At 45.7% G+C, this 14,637-nt stretch overlaps 1 protein-coding gene and 1 pseudogene across 1 annotated transcript in view; both read left to right on the top strand.

Moving 5' to 3' along the window:
• Window positions 1–5,882, top strand: part of LOC141975757 (tetratricopeptide repeat protein 38-like) — a 44,216-nt pseudogene extending 38,334 nt beyond the window's left edge.
• Window positions 5,883–10,059: 4,177 nt separating this feature from the next.
• Window positions 10,060–14,637, top strand: part of TTC38 (tetratricopeptide repeat domain 38) — a 35,354-nt gene continuing 30,776 nt past the window's right edge. The window contains exons 1-2 of the mRNA XM_074948990.1: window positions 10,060–10,202; window positions 13,126–13,203. Of these exons, the coding sequence (XP_074805091.1) occupies window positions 10,179–10,202; window positions 13,126–13,203 (102 nt within the window). The 5' untranslated portion in view covers window positions 10,060–10,178. The remainder of the gene's footprint in view (window positions 10,203–13,125; window positions 13,204–14,637) is intronic.

Raw genomic sequence — 14,637 nt, 5'->3', positions numbered from 1 at the left:
CCATGGTTACAAGCAATATGTTGGTCTCTTGGACTCTCTCTAACAATCTTCTAAGAGACTGACACCTATTAACCAATTAGCAATTTTTAGAAACTATTTATAAATAGAATCTTAATATCAAGTGTGATGGGTATTGTTTTGCACAAAAGAGCAGAACAGCACTGGTGCATATGCAAATGACCCACTTAAGCTTTGAGAGATCAAGAAGAAAATGTGAGAAATGTAAAGCTACCAAACAGTAATATCTGGTTTGCTTGCTACTATCAGATGGTGACAGCCTTTTTTTTCTTCTAGATACCAAGTATATGTGCTATAGAATTTAAACATTGGTAGATGGAAAATTTGTAGAATATTTAATGACTTTATACTTAGTATTGCCAACCTCTGCACAGTGCTTTCATCTGCTTGTCCACACCTACCTTTACATCTTCATTGTAACATTGTTGTAACTGCTCTGCATTATAATAGTTGTTTGAAGCATTATAAAACGTAATTTTACTATATTTACTTTAGAAAACAAACATTGATATGTATATGCATATTTGAAAAACTAAATATAAAATTAAACTTCATGTTTACTAAGCCAAAATGTGGGTAATAGGACTGTTTACTCACATCAAGAATATAAAAATTACGTTACCTATATTAGAAATTATTTGTTTGTTTAAAGAATAGCCATACAATTCTAATCCTCCAGCCCTTTATTTTCGTTATTTTTATTTTTCTACCCTATACATTTTGAGGCTGAAAGTTTAAAATAAAAAAACAACAACAAACAAATCCATATAATAGTGTACTCTGGTGGGTATCACACTTATGTTTTCATGAACTGAAGGACTGATTCCTCTTATTGGAATATTTAGCTGCACTAGTCTTTTCAGATTAACTGAAGAAACTAAATTCAGTGTCCCGTATTTGTGGTTTCCTTGTGAGAGATGGGGTTGTGAAACATATAAATACAGAAGATTTTTTTGTGTGGGCACCAAACACCATAATTCTGTAAATAGCCATTTTAAAAAAAAAAAAGTCTGCATCTTAAACTCAGCTATAAATCATGTTTTTATAGCCTCTTAATTAGAAAACCTTAAACTGGGTGAGATTTTCAAAAGTGCCTAACTTTAACTTCAATGGAAGTAACGGGAACTACACTATTGACTCCAACAGGAGAGTAGATTTAGGCCAAAGCTGATCACTTCTGAAGATCCCATCTTGAAGAACAATTTAGTTATTTATATTGCTGTTGTTGTCCTCCAGGTTTGATGATTAGCATGAAATGTCTTAGGGCTAGTCTACACTGGCAATGTTAAAGCACTGCCGTGGCAGCGCTTTAACGTGGCTTGTGTAGTCGCAGCTCTCCCAGCGCTCAAACAACCCCACCTCCATGAGGGGCACGGCTCCCAGCGCTGGGGCACTCTCTACACTGGCGCTTTACAGCGCTGAAACTTGCTGTGCTCAGGGGGGTGTTTTTTCACACCCCTGAGCAAGAAAGTTGCAGTGCGGTAAAGTGCCAGTGTAGACAAGCCCTTAGAAACAGGCCATTGTTGGGAAGTAGGCACATATACTCATTGCTTGCTTTTTCAAAGATTGTTATAGTTGTGGGATGAGTTGGAAGTTTTAGATATATTTGTAAATACTATGCTTGCAGTTGTACATCGGATATTCACTTTTATCCTTGTGACATTGCATAAACGTAGTGTTCCACTTTATTATCATTTGTATGTGTATTAGCATAGCCCTAGTCCTGGTACCCTGTTGTGCTAGGTGCTGTACAGACACAGAACAAAAAGACAGTCCCTGGCCCAAACAGCTTACATTCCAATTAGTTTAGGAGTGCTAACAGTCAGCTATTTTTTCAAGCTCCTCAACTGAATACAGTAATGTAAGTTCAGCACTCTATTTCCATTGTGTTTCTGTCTATCTAGTTATAAAGATTTCTAACTGTGATATAATAATACATCTAGAGCAAAGAAAGTGCTTTAATTTATAGCAGCTATGTGTACTAAATTATAAAGAAAAATCTATATTCCAAAAACAGAAAGAATTTAAATATGTTTGTTTGTGTTGTATACTGGGAAATGATGACAAACTGGATTCATAATCTGTTGCACTGGGGCATTAACCTGCTGACTCTATTCCTCTTTCTTGGGTGGATCACTGTGCAAAAAACCAAAATTCTCTACTGTAGATGTATAATGGGATGGGTGAAAATTGTTTGAGCTGGTGGAAGTAATAGCTGCCTTTCATTCAGATAAACAAAAGAAGCAGTTAAGCTCCTTTTGAAGTAAGATAGCTGAAAAACAATAGTAGCCACCACCCAAAACATAGGCTACATGCAAGGCCAGGAGCTGAGCTATGTGGGTATGGGGGTTTTGATGGAGAGGGCTCTCTGTCTATGTGCTGTGTGTGAGAGAGAAAGAGACAGGCAGCTAGAGAAGGCAACACAAATCCAAAGACATCCAAAGCATCACTTGTAGTGTGACCCTGAAATTTGCGAGAGCTATTGGGTAGAGTGTTGGCTGAAAAAAGAGGCTTGGAATATTGAGCAATGCCTCCTGTTTTATGTTTGTTTCCTACTGCGTTTGGGGAAACAGGGCTTTCTGTACATTCTTGTTAATAAACAGGTTTCCCTCAAAGAAATACCTGACTTTATTATCAGTTTCTCCTCCTAATAGAAACAACCTGCAGGGCTCCAATGATTGGCTAACTACTCAGGTTGAATGGGGGTAACAATACTATGGAATGGATGTCTTCACTTGTCTAATTAAAATATGCGAGATTTCAGGATTTTTTAAAGTTACAGCAAATAAGGATTTGTTTAGCAAAATGTACCTAATGTGTGTTAGGTTTTGTTCCGTGTATCACTATTCCTTTAACTCAATGGAACTAAGGCCTGGTCTACACTGAGGGGGGAATCAATCTAAGTTACGCAACTTCAGCTATGTGAATAACGTAGCTGAAGTCGACGTACTTAGATCTACTCACCGCGGTGTCTTCACTGTGGTGAGTCAACTGCTGCCACTCCCCCGTCGACTCTGCCTGCGCCTCTTGCGGCGGTGGAGTACAGGAGTCGACCGGAGAGCACTCGGGGGTTGATTTATTGCGTCTAGACTAGATGCGATAAATCCACCCCCGGTGGATCGATCGCTACCTGCTGATCCGGCGGGTAGTATAGACATACCCTAAGTTGCTGCAACAGGAGGTGACAGAACAGCACGAAAAGGAGTACAAGTGCTGCAGTCTGACCTTCTGCTCATTGGCAGTTAACTTCTTTCCTGTTCTGCAGAGCACCTCGTGAAGACCATGAGCTAGGTCTGGCTCCGAAATTGGGGTTGCCGCTTTGCCAGGCTTTGGTAGAGTTTGACAATGGAAATTATGACAAGACAGTAGAATTACTTTATCCAGTTCGCTACAAACTCCTGCAGATAGGAGGCAGCAATGCTCAGGTAAGGGGCTTGAATGTTATTTTATTAAATTGCATTTGGGTAGGGCTTGCTTGTCTTTGAGAAGCATCTGTTAGGCTTTCATGTTACTACTAACATTCAAATGTACAAATAAGAAGTACTATGTCTCAGCTGCTTAATACTGTATGTAGAAGAAATTCTCTCCTGGATAGTTTTAACCAATCAGAATCTAAGCAATTATCACTTGCAGCATTTATTACCAAATATTAACTTATTTCATTTGTGACTCATATTTTCAGAGAGATGTTTTCAGCCAGCTATTTATTCATGTTGCTTTAAATTGTAAATCAAAAGCCTATCAAAAACTGGCTAGATAAGTAGCACTTGCTAAAAATCAGAACTTCTGGATTCCATGATATGCATTAAATAGAAATACAATTTATGAAAGCACAAATTTCAATTGTTTTTAAACATTGTAAATTACAAGTAAAATGATATGCAAGCAAGTACATACAAAGCTGCATAATTTTAGATTTAATCTTAGGTCACAATTTATAGCAATTATCAAATATTTAGTTTGTTCAGCTACACAAACTTGGCTGGTTGATTTCACCAATTTATTAGTAGTCTACAAGTTTAGCTATAAAAGACTTTCTCTTCCAGTATGAAACCATTGTATTTACATATGGAGCAATATACTTAATAGATTACAAAATAAAACGTGTACGAGTAGCTGAATACTGTAATGATGACACATGCAGTTTATTTGGGATCTAACTTACTCTAGTGCCATATTTCAGCTCTCCATTGTGCCAGTCTTGTGTTAGTAGAAATCACAAGAGTTGCTAACATGAGCAGACTCACGTGCCCATACTGAGGCCCATTCAAGTTATTGGAGGAGTCTACCTGTGTAGGGCAGCTGAAAGAATTGAAGCTTAAGACCACATTCTCTTACACTAGAGTAGCTCCACTGACTTCACTGTGGTTAGTCCTGATTAACACAAGTTTAAATGAGTGGAGAATCAGACCCCTAGCTTCAAAGTAATGAAAATCATTCCAACCTCCCAGATATGAAGGGATCCTTGCTCATTTTATTCACTTTCCTATTAGATCTCCTGTCAGAAAACTTAACGATCAAAATTAGACAAAATACAAATAACTGGGGAAGGAACATTAGAAGTGATGTGAGCGGGTAGTCTATGTATGAGACATCTTATTTCAAATGTTTGTTATGGTTAAGAATTATGAGGTGAGATATCAGAACAGGAGTGGATGGTTAGTGGTAGACAGTGAGCTGGAATAAGGCAGCTTTTAGGATCTTGAAGGGAGGAGAGTAAGATTATTTTCTCACAAAGTTCTTGTGCTGTGTCATTTTCAGAGCCATGTGGCTGTGAAAGTAGGGAAAATTAGTTGGAGGGTTAGAAATGGGAGAGGGAACATCACTCTTTTATTAGTCTATGGCCTGTGTTGTGGTATTTGTGATCAAGGCATACAATATAGGCATTTCGAAACATAGCTGTGCTGTTTTCGATACTGATTTTCATTTTCAACTCTTTTAAATGCCAGGGACTGAAACGTGAGCATCTACCAGTCTTTTTGCTGCAGCAAGTTTTTTATTTTCAGACAACACATGACTACTAAATCAGGAAACAGAAAAAGCCTGCTTGCTATAGTTTTGAGCGCTGTATTTATGGCCTCTTTTTTCACTTCCCCCCCCTTACCTCCTTCAGATGCCTCCTGGCAGAATGTGATGGGTTGAGACCAAATTCACCATTGACTGAGCAACTTATTCGGAAAGCATCAGCTGTTCATGCGATGGGATGAATCTTAAATCTGTTATTCCAGTGGAAATAATAATTAGCGCTATAATCAGTCTCTTTCTGTGGCATTAAAAGACTCAAAATAGGGAAAATCCTGCATCAGCAGCCATACCAGATCTTCTAAATATCTGAGCTTTGGGAAGCTTCTTTTGGTGATTCAGCATCATTGCTTGAGCTTCTGGCACACCTCTGATTCTTGGAAGATTGTAGCCTTGCTGTGCCTAGCAGGGCGACAGTAGCAAATAAAATAGATATCAATCATTTGTTTAAAAGCATACTGAGCCTTTGCTTTTCAGGAGAACGCATCAGTCTTATGCTTATCAGGTTGCAGGATAACACTTATTGCAAGGTTGTGAACTGCCAAAGTAGGCAGTGGTGTTGCTATTCAATTACATGAATACTAGATTGGGATGGATAGAGCTTTTATATGAACAGCCCAATAACCACAGCAGGCTCTGGCCCCACAGAACCACTGCTGCAGATAGGGGCAGGATGTGGGAGCCCTGTGCCTCCACGAAGCTCCACTCCATATCGTCTCCTCATGCATGCAGTGGTGGGGGAGGAGATTGGGGTTTTGAACTAATGAATCAGGTGACAGTCTTCTATGGAGTGGCACTAGCCACATGGTGTGCTCCAATCCTGGAATTGCAGTAGAGGCCTGGGGGAAGGTAGGAGAGCACTTCTGGGGGGGAGGGATAGCTCGGTGGTTTGAGTATTGGCCTGCTAAACCCAGGGTTGTGAGTTCAATCCTTGAGGGGGCCATTTAGGGATCTGGGGAGTTGGGAATTGGCCCTGCTTTGAGCAGAGGTTTGGACTAGATGACCTCCTGAGGTCCCTTCCAACCCTGATATTCTATGATTCTATACATCACTCATACACAGCAATATCCCATATACACTATCCAATATGCAGCCCAGATCCTTGGGCCCGCCTGCTGGCTCTAGGTTCCCCAAAGGCATAATTCTGAATTGTTGACTATTCAAGATCATGCCTGTATGACTTTATTTTGCAAGTCAACAATTTCACAGTTTAGTATGAACTTTTTACTGATTGAATTTAAGATCTTTATTAAATATGCAATAATAAAAACAATGTGATTTTTATCCTAAATGCTTACCTTGTTTATATGTAATGTGATTTATATATAATTAATACTACCTATGGTCCTTCGTTCAATTCAGTGATATGATCATTTTTTTCTGAACTCACCCATTAGCAAGGAAGTGACTAAAGGTATGAAACTGCAGTTTATGAATATTTTACATATTCAATGTGGATCTCTTCAGCAGAATTCTGGGATGAGTCAAGCTATTCTGTGCACCAAACGTGTGAGAGAAAGCCATGCTATTTGAATTTAAAATGTATGGTATCAAGTTCAGCAAAAATATTCATATTCACCCACCCATCCAAAAAAAATCCCACAAAAAACAAAATCCCATGTTGGGAACTCATTTTCAGAGGTGGAATTGGCACCGGAAACTTCTATTAAACTAGTGTTAGGCATGTATGTGGCCAGACTGCAGAAGACTGTCATTTACACTTATCTTTCCCTACGCCCACGCAATCCTTTATTCCTTGAATGAGTCTGCACTGATTTTTCTTGTATTAAAAATGTTCTGGATACATGGTGTCTTTGCTCAGATCTGTTGTGTTGGAATGAACTGTAACCACAGTAAAATTTAAGTTTTTTTTTTTTATGCTGAAGAATCCCAAAGTGCTGTGCGAACTGTCTACACACAACACTGATGGGAAATAAAGCCATAGCTGAGGTAGGGAGAACACAAGCACGCTAAATAGTAGGGGAGGGAGGAGGGTGTTATATTTACTAACACGATACAGATAAGTGAAAACAATGCATGCAAAATCTCATTGATTTTATGAAGTTTAAACACCAAACACATTCACACACATTTAACAGTCTTTTAGTCTGCTACTACACAAGTGAATTGACTTGACTTCCTACTGTGAGTTTGTCAGTTTTCAGCCGAGCCTATAGTTTTGATCAGAGCTGGCATCAGCATCACAGAGGGAACTTGTCCGAGGACACAGGGCCAAACTGTACCCCCTTTTATAAAAAGTGTCAACTTTAATATCTGTGCAGCGCAGACAGTGATGTGATCATTTTTTGATTGTTACCAAGGTTACATACATAGAGCAAACTGCATGGTACTACCTTTATCACAGAAGGATAGAGAATGAAGGGCTAGATGCTAAAGGGAGATTTTGATGTTGCAACACTTAGGGGTGGGCAAACTTTTTGGCCCGAGGGCCACACTGGGGTTTCAAAACTGCATGGAGGGCCGGGTAGGGAAGGCTGTGCCTCCCCAAACAGCCTGTCCCCTGCCCCATCCACCTCCTCCCACTTCCTGCCCCCTGCCTGCCCCCCTCAAAACCCCCAACCCATCCAAACCCCCCTGCTCCTTGTCCCCTGACCACCCCATCCCAGGACCTAACCGCTCCCGGGAGCCCACTCCCTATCCAACTCCCCCCGTCCCCCCCCCGTCCCCTGACTGCCCTGACCCCTATTCACAACCCCGCCTCCTGACAGGCCCCCCATGACTCCCACCCCCATCCAACCTTCCCCGTTCCCCATCCCCTGACCACCACCCCCCGAACCCTCGACCCATCCAACCGCCCCCTCCTCCCCATCCCCTGACTGCCCCCCCAGGACCTCCTGCCCCTTATCTACCCTCCTGTCCCGCTCCCCGCCCCCTTACCATGCCTCTCAGAGCAGCAGGACTGGCTTATTGGAAAGCCTGGGAGGTGGGAGGGCGCAAGCTGCGCTACCTACGTGGCTGTGTGGGAGGGGGGACAGCAGGGGAGGGGCCGGGGGCTAGCCACCCTGGCTGGGCAGGACGGGCCATAGTTTGCCCACCTCTGACTTAAGTGCTGCTGTTCAAATGAATTCACAGCCCCAAGTTAGGCACCCAGATTCCCCATCCAGGGTGCCTCAAAAGAGGGATTCACAGAAACTAGCATGCTGAGCAGCACGGACTAAACCCTGCCCCACAAAAGGGATTAGTCTCAGTCAGAGGGAAGCAGCTTGCTCAGCTTGGTATTCACAGCTGTGAACCCCTTCCTGGCAGTAGGCACCTAAACCAGGTCAGTCCTTCTTGCAAAATAAATAACCAACAAGGAGGAGGCAGCAGTTCCCTTAAGCACTTGTACAGGCTGTGGAAGACCCAGGTTGTAATCCCCATTCTGCCTGATTCAGAGCAGGGACTTGAACCCAAGTTTCCCAGCTTTGTGGAAAAGGCCCTAAGCACAGGACTATTGGATATTGTATTTAAAGTGTTCCTCAGTCGCTCCTTCTCAATCTGTGTGTATCTGGTTTCTGCCTCAATCAGTGATTTGGATAGATATGCCACTGGTTGCCAACAATCCTCACGCTTCTGTAAAATCACTGCACCTAATCCAGACTGTGAAGCATCTGCTGAAATTTTAACAGGCCTTTCTGGTGCATAGAACTTCAACACTGGCTCTTATATCCTCTCTCTGCCTGCACAGCCCTTGATAGCCTGCTCTGCGGCCACGCAGCTTATAGGGATCTTAGGTTGCAAATATCCATTTTTGGCTTTTTTCCCCCCTCTTAAACTAGTCAAGCTACTGTTGTGCTCCCCACATATATGCAAAAGCCTCTGTGGCTGCTGCTCCATGCGTTTCTCTGGTGCCACCCTTTGTCTTTGCTTTCAGTTGCAAACACAGGAGTTAACTTCAAAATGACTGCTGTTTCCTTCTCATTCAACACTTCTAACACCATGTAACGATCTTGAGGTTCATTAACTAACAAACCAGTAAATGAGACAGGAATAAAACTTTAATAAAACACACTGAAGAGTGTCTGTGGTGAAATGCTGCACCCAGCCATGTGGTGTTCCCAACTCTTGCCGCCATGGGACAGCTCCAAATTCAGGTACTCACAACACAGGCCAGGAGCCACTTGGGCTGCCTCTGAGCATGCCTAGGGGAAGCAGGGAATGGGAGGAAGAGGGAATAAGGGTATGTGCAGAGCCACTGGCCTGGGGGGACTGAGGTGTGGAAGGAGAGAGAGCGCAGCCTTGGGTTTGAAGGAGTTGCAGAGAGCTCCTCAAATAGAGGGTGATGGGAGGGGGCACGTGGGGAGCTTCTGTGAAGGAAAGTAGACATACGGGGGAGGGCCTAATTTGTGCCATGAAGTCAGTTTACAGAAGCTACGAAGTGTTCGACTCCCCGCCCCCCAAATATCATTTAAAATTGCAGCCACCCTGTACTCCAACAACCAACACAAAACGCCTGTCATTGGTGCACTTGAGCCACTGTACGGTGGTCGCCTACTCTGAGCTGGTCCCGCGCTGTTGCGGGCAAAGTTATAGCGGGAAATGTCCCCAAAGGAAGACGGAAGCACAGCCTGTCAAAGAGCACTGCCGCGCTGGCAGCCAGCGGCGAGATCCCCACCCAGACACTGCTGGGGCCTCCCAATTACTACAGCCAAGGAGCCCGGAAACACTCCTCCTCCCCCCGGCACAGCCGACACCTCCCCCCACCCAATCTCCCCATTGCACCCCCCAGGGCAGCCCGCCGCGCATTTTATGTGGCGCCCAGATTCCTCCCTTCCCTGATCTGAGGCTAAGGGCCGGGGCCGCCGGGGTCTCTGCCTTGGCCCGCCTGGTGGGGTCATCGCATCAGGCCCCCCCGCAGGCGCTGTCCGGGCCGCAGGGGCAGGCGCAGGGATCGATGCGCGGCCAGCCCCGAGTGGGGTGCGGCGGGGCTCCCCGCCCCAGGGCTGGGAACCCGGGGGCAGCCCCCGCCCGGGCTCTGCCGCAGCGGCCTGGGGCCGCGGCGCTCTGCGCCCCCGCCAGCGCCCTTAGGAGCCGCCCGTGCCCGGCCCCACCTGGGGAGGCGTCTCCCTGCTGGGGGCGGGACCAACCCTAACCCCAACCCCGCAGCCCGAGGGACAGAGAAGGAGCCGGTGTGGAACATGGTGCCGCTGAGAGACTGCAAGGTGAGGGGGGGAGCGGCCCGCGCGGTGCGATGGGCTGGGGGCGGGGTGGGGGGACATTGTGGTCTCTTTCTTCCATCGCGCAACCCGGGCCGCGGCTCCCTGCGGACCTTCGCCTTGCCCCGCCCCCGTTAGAAGCCCTCCCGGGCTAGTGTGACGGCCCCCCCCCCGCCCGATACACACAGCCTGTCACCACAGCCCCCCCCCCACCTCTTCGCCCGTGTTAGCCTTGTGCAGACAGTGACGGGGGGGTTGCGGTGGTGACTCGAGGCTAAGGGTCAGGACTCCTGGGTCCCTTCCCCAGCGCTGTCTCATGCAGGGCACCTCTGTGTGCCTCAGGCTCCCCGTCTGAAAGTGGGGGGTGAGATCTGTCTCGCAGGGAGGCTGTAATTCTGACTCGTGCGTGTGAAGTGTTTTGAGAGCTTGGGTGGGAAATGTGTGGAGGTGAACTTTTGGCGGAGAAATGTTGGTCATCGGGCGCAACCTCGGGGGCTGGAGAGGAGAGTGCAACATGCAGCATACAGTGCAAAACTATTACTCTGAATCTGAGGTGATCTCAGAAAACGTTGGCTGAAACTGCACTGCTCAGGGTTAACAAAGGATCCCTTGGTGCTGTTAGGTAAAGTGAACATGTCAGGGCACTCTTCTACATAAAGGAACAGAAACTCCCCTTATTTCTCTCCTATGTTTCCATAAACACTTAATTGCACTTACATTGCTTCACTATTAATCAGTCTCTGTTTCTTAAAAGCCAGTGGACATTTATTTCATTTGTAACCAGCTCTGATCCTGAAGGTTTAAAGGGCTAGATGCAAGTGCTAATTACCAGTATTGTTCACATTTTTGTTTATTTTGCTATTCTTTCTTTGCATGTCTCAGATTTCACATTATTCTTCTAAATACAAGTTTCACAGAGTTGTCGTTTGTTCAAGCTAGTATTTAACATTTATGAAAAGTAGCCAGTTGTTCACTAGAATCTGAGCGTCTGGCCTCTAGATAAAGCTGCCGCCTGTGTAATTCAAAGTAAGCAGTAATCCTATAATCAGTTAAGGTAGGGCAAATTGAACCTTTTTTGAAATTTGGAAAAAATGCTGTTAGGGAGGCCCTTTTCAGGAAATACTAAGGGGATCAGAAGCCTCCAGCATGATTCCCACTGTCTCCGCTACAGCCTCATCAAGTTTTTTCTTTATTATATTTGCTACCCATGAATTGGGGCCTTGCTGAGTTTCTTTCGTATGTCTTGTCTCTCCAAATTCATTACCTTCTGAGATGCTTGATTGTGGTTTCGGTTCCAATGTCTTCATGCTGCTTTTAGGGCCCTGCAACCTTTATGCTGGCTCTGGCTTAAAGTATTGCTATATCCTCAATCACCGCTTTGTTTAAAAACAGTGAGCTTCAGAGTCAGTTATAGCCCCAAGTGGGGAAGGGAATATAAAGGGGAAGGGAAGAAAAAGGTGCCATGCTGCTGCTGTCATGTATTAATGAACCGTGGAGACAGCTTCTCAAACAGTAGAAGGTATGGCTCCCATGCTGTAAACAGCTGAGCTGCTGAAAATCTGTTGCAGAGACAGAAGCAAAGGTTCCTAGGGAGCCAGTTAGGAATATAGGGGAGAGAAGGAAAGGATCAAACACCTCACTCCTCTGCCCACACAAAAATCTCAGCTTAATGAGGGAAGGGGCAAGACCAGAACTGTGGTGCCTTGTCTTCCCCAAGGGCAGCGCAGAGAATAGTCAGGCCCTCCTCCGCAAGTATAAATGGCCAGAAGGTTTGAGATGGGGGCTCTTTCACCCTTCGAGAGGTACATCAGTAGTTGTGGAAGAGGCACTTCCGATTTCACTGCCAGTGACAGTTATGCATCCAGGCTCTAATAATCTTGACTTTCCCTGCTGCCTGAAGGGCCTCTCTGTCATTTTGGAGGCCTTTTGAAGCACCATAGGAAAAAGAGAGGAAGCAGAGGATTCATCTTCACAAACCTTGCTCCCATGCCCCTTCCCCCCCTTTTCACTCCAGCTCCCAACAAAGTTTGTGGCTAGCAACACTTGGTACCTGCTTCTCCCCATAGGTACTATCTAACCAGTGGTTTTCAAACTGCGGGTTGTGACCCAGTACTGGGTCGTGGAATGGAAGGCACTGGGTCACGGCGGCTCTGGTCAACACCGCTGACTGGACCATTACAAGTCCCGTCGGCGGTGCTGCCTGGTTAAGGCAGGCTAGTCCCTATCTGTTCTGACACTGCTCTGTGCCCCAGAAGCAGCCAGCAGCAGGTCCAGCTCCTAGGCAGAGGGGCCACAGGGCTCCGCACGCTGCCCCTGCCCTGAGCTGGGGGCGGGGGGGGGGGCAGTACTTGCGGGCAAGAGCTGCGCGGAGCCGCTTGCACACCTTCACCCAGGAACCAGACCTCCTACTGGCCACTTCCAGGGCGCAGTGTGGTCTGCGGTGCCAGAACAGACAGGAAGCCTGCCTTAGCACCTCCGCTGTGCCACTGACTGGGAGCTGTGCCCCAATTCCCTGCCCCAGCCCGGAGCCCCCTCTTGCACCCCAAACCCCTCATCCCTGGCCCCACCCCAGAGCCTGCACCCCCAGCCCAGAATTTTATTTTGCCACATATCCATTTTGAAAGGGGTATATCTGAAGTGATGGGACTAGCGTACTACTGAGGTTTAGAGAGAGAATGGTATTATGCAATTTCCCTTGTCTTTTTTCTACCACTACCATTCCGTTCTCTCCATCCCCATTAAGAGGATTCCTCAAACGTAATTTTAGTAGAGTAAAAGACTTACATGCTTCTCAAAATTTCCTGTAATTTTATAGGTAGATGAAACACTTGCCAGAAATCTACTCTTCTGGTTCTTAGAGCTCAGCTAACATGACATCTGGAAAATCAGCGTGTTCAGTAAACAGTCTCACTTTTTGTTTTTTATATAGGCCTGGCAGGATGCTGGACTTGTCCTATCCACCACTAGTAATGAGGCCTGCAAAATGTTTGACGCCTCGCTGACTCAGGTATGGGCTGATTTTTTCTGGGGGCCCCCAGTTGGCTGGGGTCCTTGGGCATGGGCCCAGTTGGCCCAGTGGCTAATCCGCCACTGGATGTGGCTGGGTTTTGATAAAATGTGATTTGAAGGGACTTGCAAGTATAAAAATAGTGTTTGTTGCAGCTAATTTTTAAATTGCTTATCCTCTTTATGAATCAAAAGGAGAGTCTGGTTAAAAAAAAATCCTATTTTAAAGAAACAGATTCCCTTATGTATTACTGATGACATCTTAGGCCCTGTCTTCCCTACAAACTTTGGTTGATGCAAGTTATGTTGCCAGAAAGCAACCACAGTTAGCATATCGCTCATGTGCATGCATATTTGGCTACTTGCGTTGGTACTGCGAATACTCACCCTGTGTTGATGCACAGTGTGGTATGGTAACCCAATGTGCAACCAGCTACCGTCCAGCACACTACACTGTCTTTTGGGAAATTTTCGCAATGCATTGTGGGGTAGAAACAAGTCATGCAGGGGGTGACTGGGAACAAGGGGTCAAGTTCCCATCATGCACATTTCTCCATCCCATAATGCCATCCATATCCCATCATTTTCACGCCTTTTTTAAAATCTCAGAAACCCACACGGCACTTTCCGGTATCTGCTGTCTCCGACAGAAGCATGGAGACCCCAGAGCTCTGCACTATTGTTATGAACACTGCAACCACAGGACAAACAGTCCTCCAGCATTTGCAGAGCTGAGGGAAGAACCGTAACAGGAAGGGATATGACAGTTTCTTTGAGGACAGATTGCTGAGATATATCGTGAAAAACAATTCAAGGTTTTTGTGGCATTCATGGAGCATCTGCGGATGATGATATAGTGCCACTTTTGGACCTAAGAAATGAGCGCTGATTGGTAGGATCACATCATAATGCAGGTTTGGGATGACAAATAGTGGCTGCAGAACTTTTGGATGTAAAAGGCCTCATCCCTGCATTTGTGCGCTGAGCTTGCCCCAGCCCTCCAGTGCAGGGTCACCAGAGTGAGAACTGTGCTGACAGTGGATCAGGAAGTGCACTGTGGAAGCTTGCAATGCTGGATTGCTACCAGTCAGTGGGCAAAATCCACAGTGGGTGCTGTTGTCATACAAGTGTGCAGGGCCATTAATCATCTTCTGTTACTCAGGACTGTGACTCTTGGCAATGTGCAGGACATAGTTGATGGATTTTCAGTAGTGGGGTTCCTGAACTGTGCTGGGGTGATAGCATGCACATCCCTATTTTGGCACCAACCCACCTTGCCACAGACTACATCAATAGAAAGGGCTACTTTTCTATGGTTGTAAAATCGGTGGATCACTGGGGACGCTTTGCTGAGATCAATGTGGGCTGGTCCGGGAAGGTATGTGATGCTGGCATCTTTAAGAACATAGGACTGTTTAGAAAGGTGAAACAGGGA

The sequence above is a fragment of the Natator depressus genome, chromosome 1 (assembly GCF_965152275.1).
Source record: "Natator depressus isolate rNatDep1 chromosome 1, rNatDep2.hap1, whole genome shotgun sequence".
NCBI lineage: Eukaryota > Metazoa > Chordata > Testudines > Cheloniidae > Natator > Natator depressus.
This window is presented reverse-complemented; position numbering and strand designations above follow the sequence as displayed.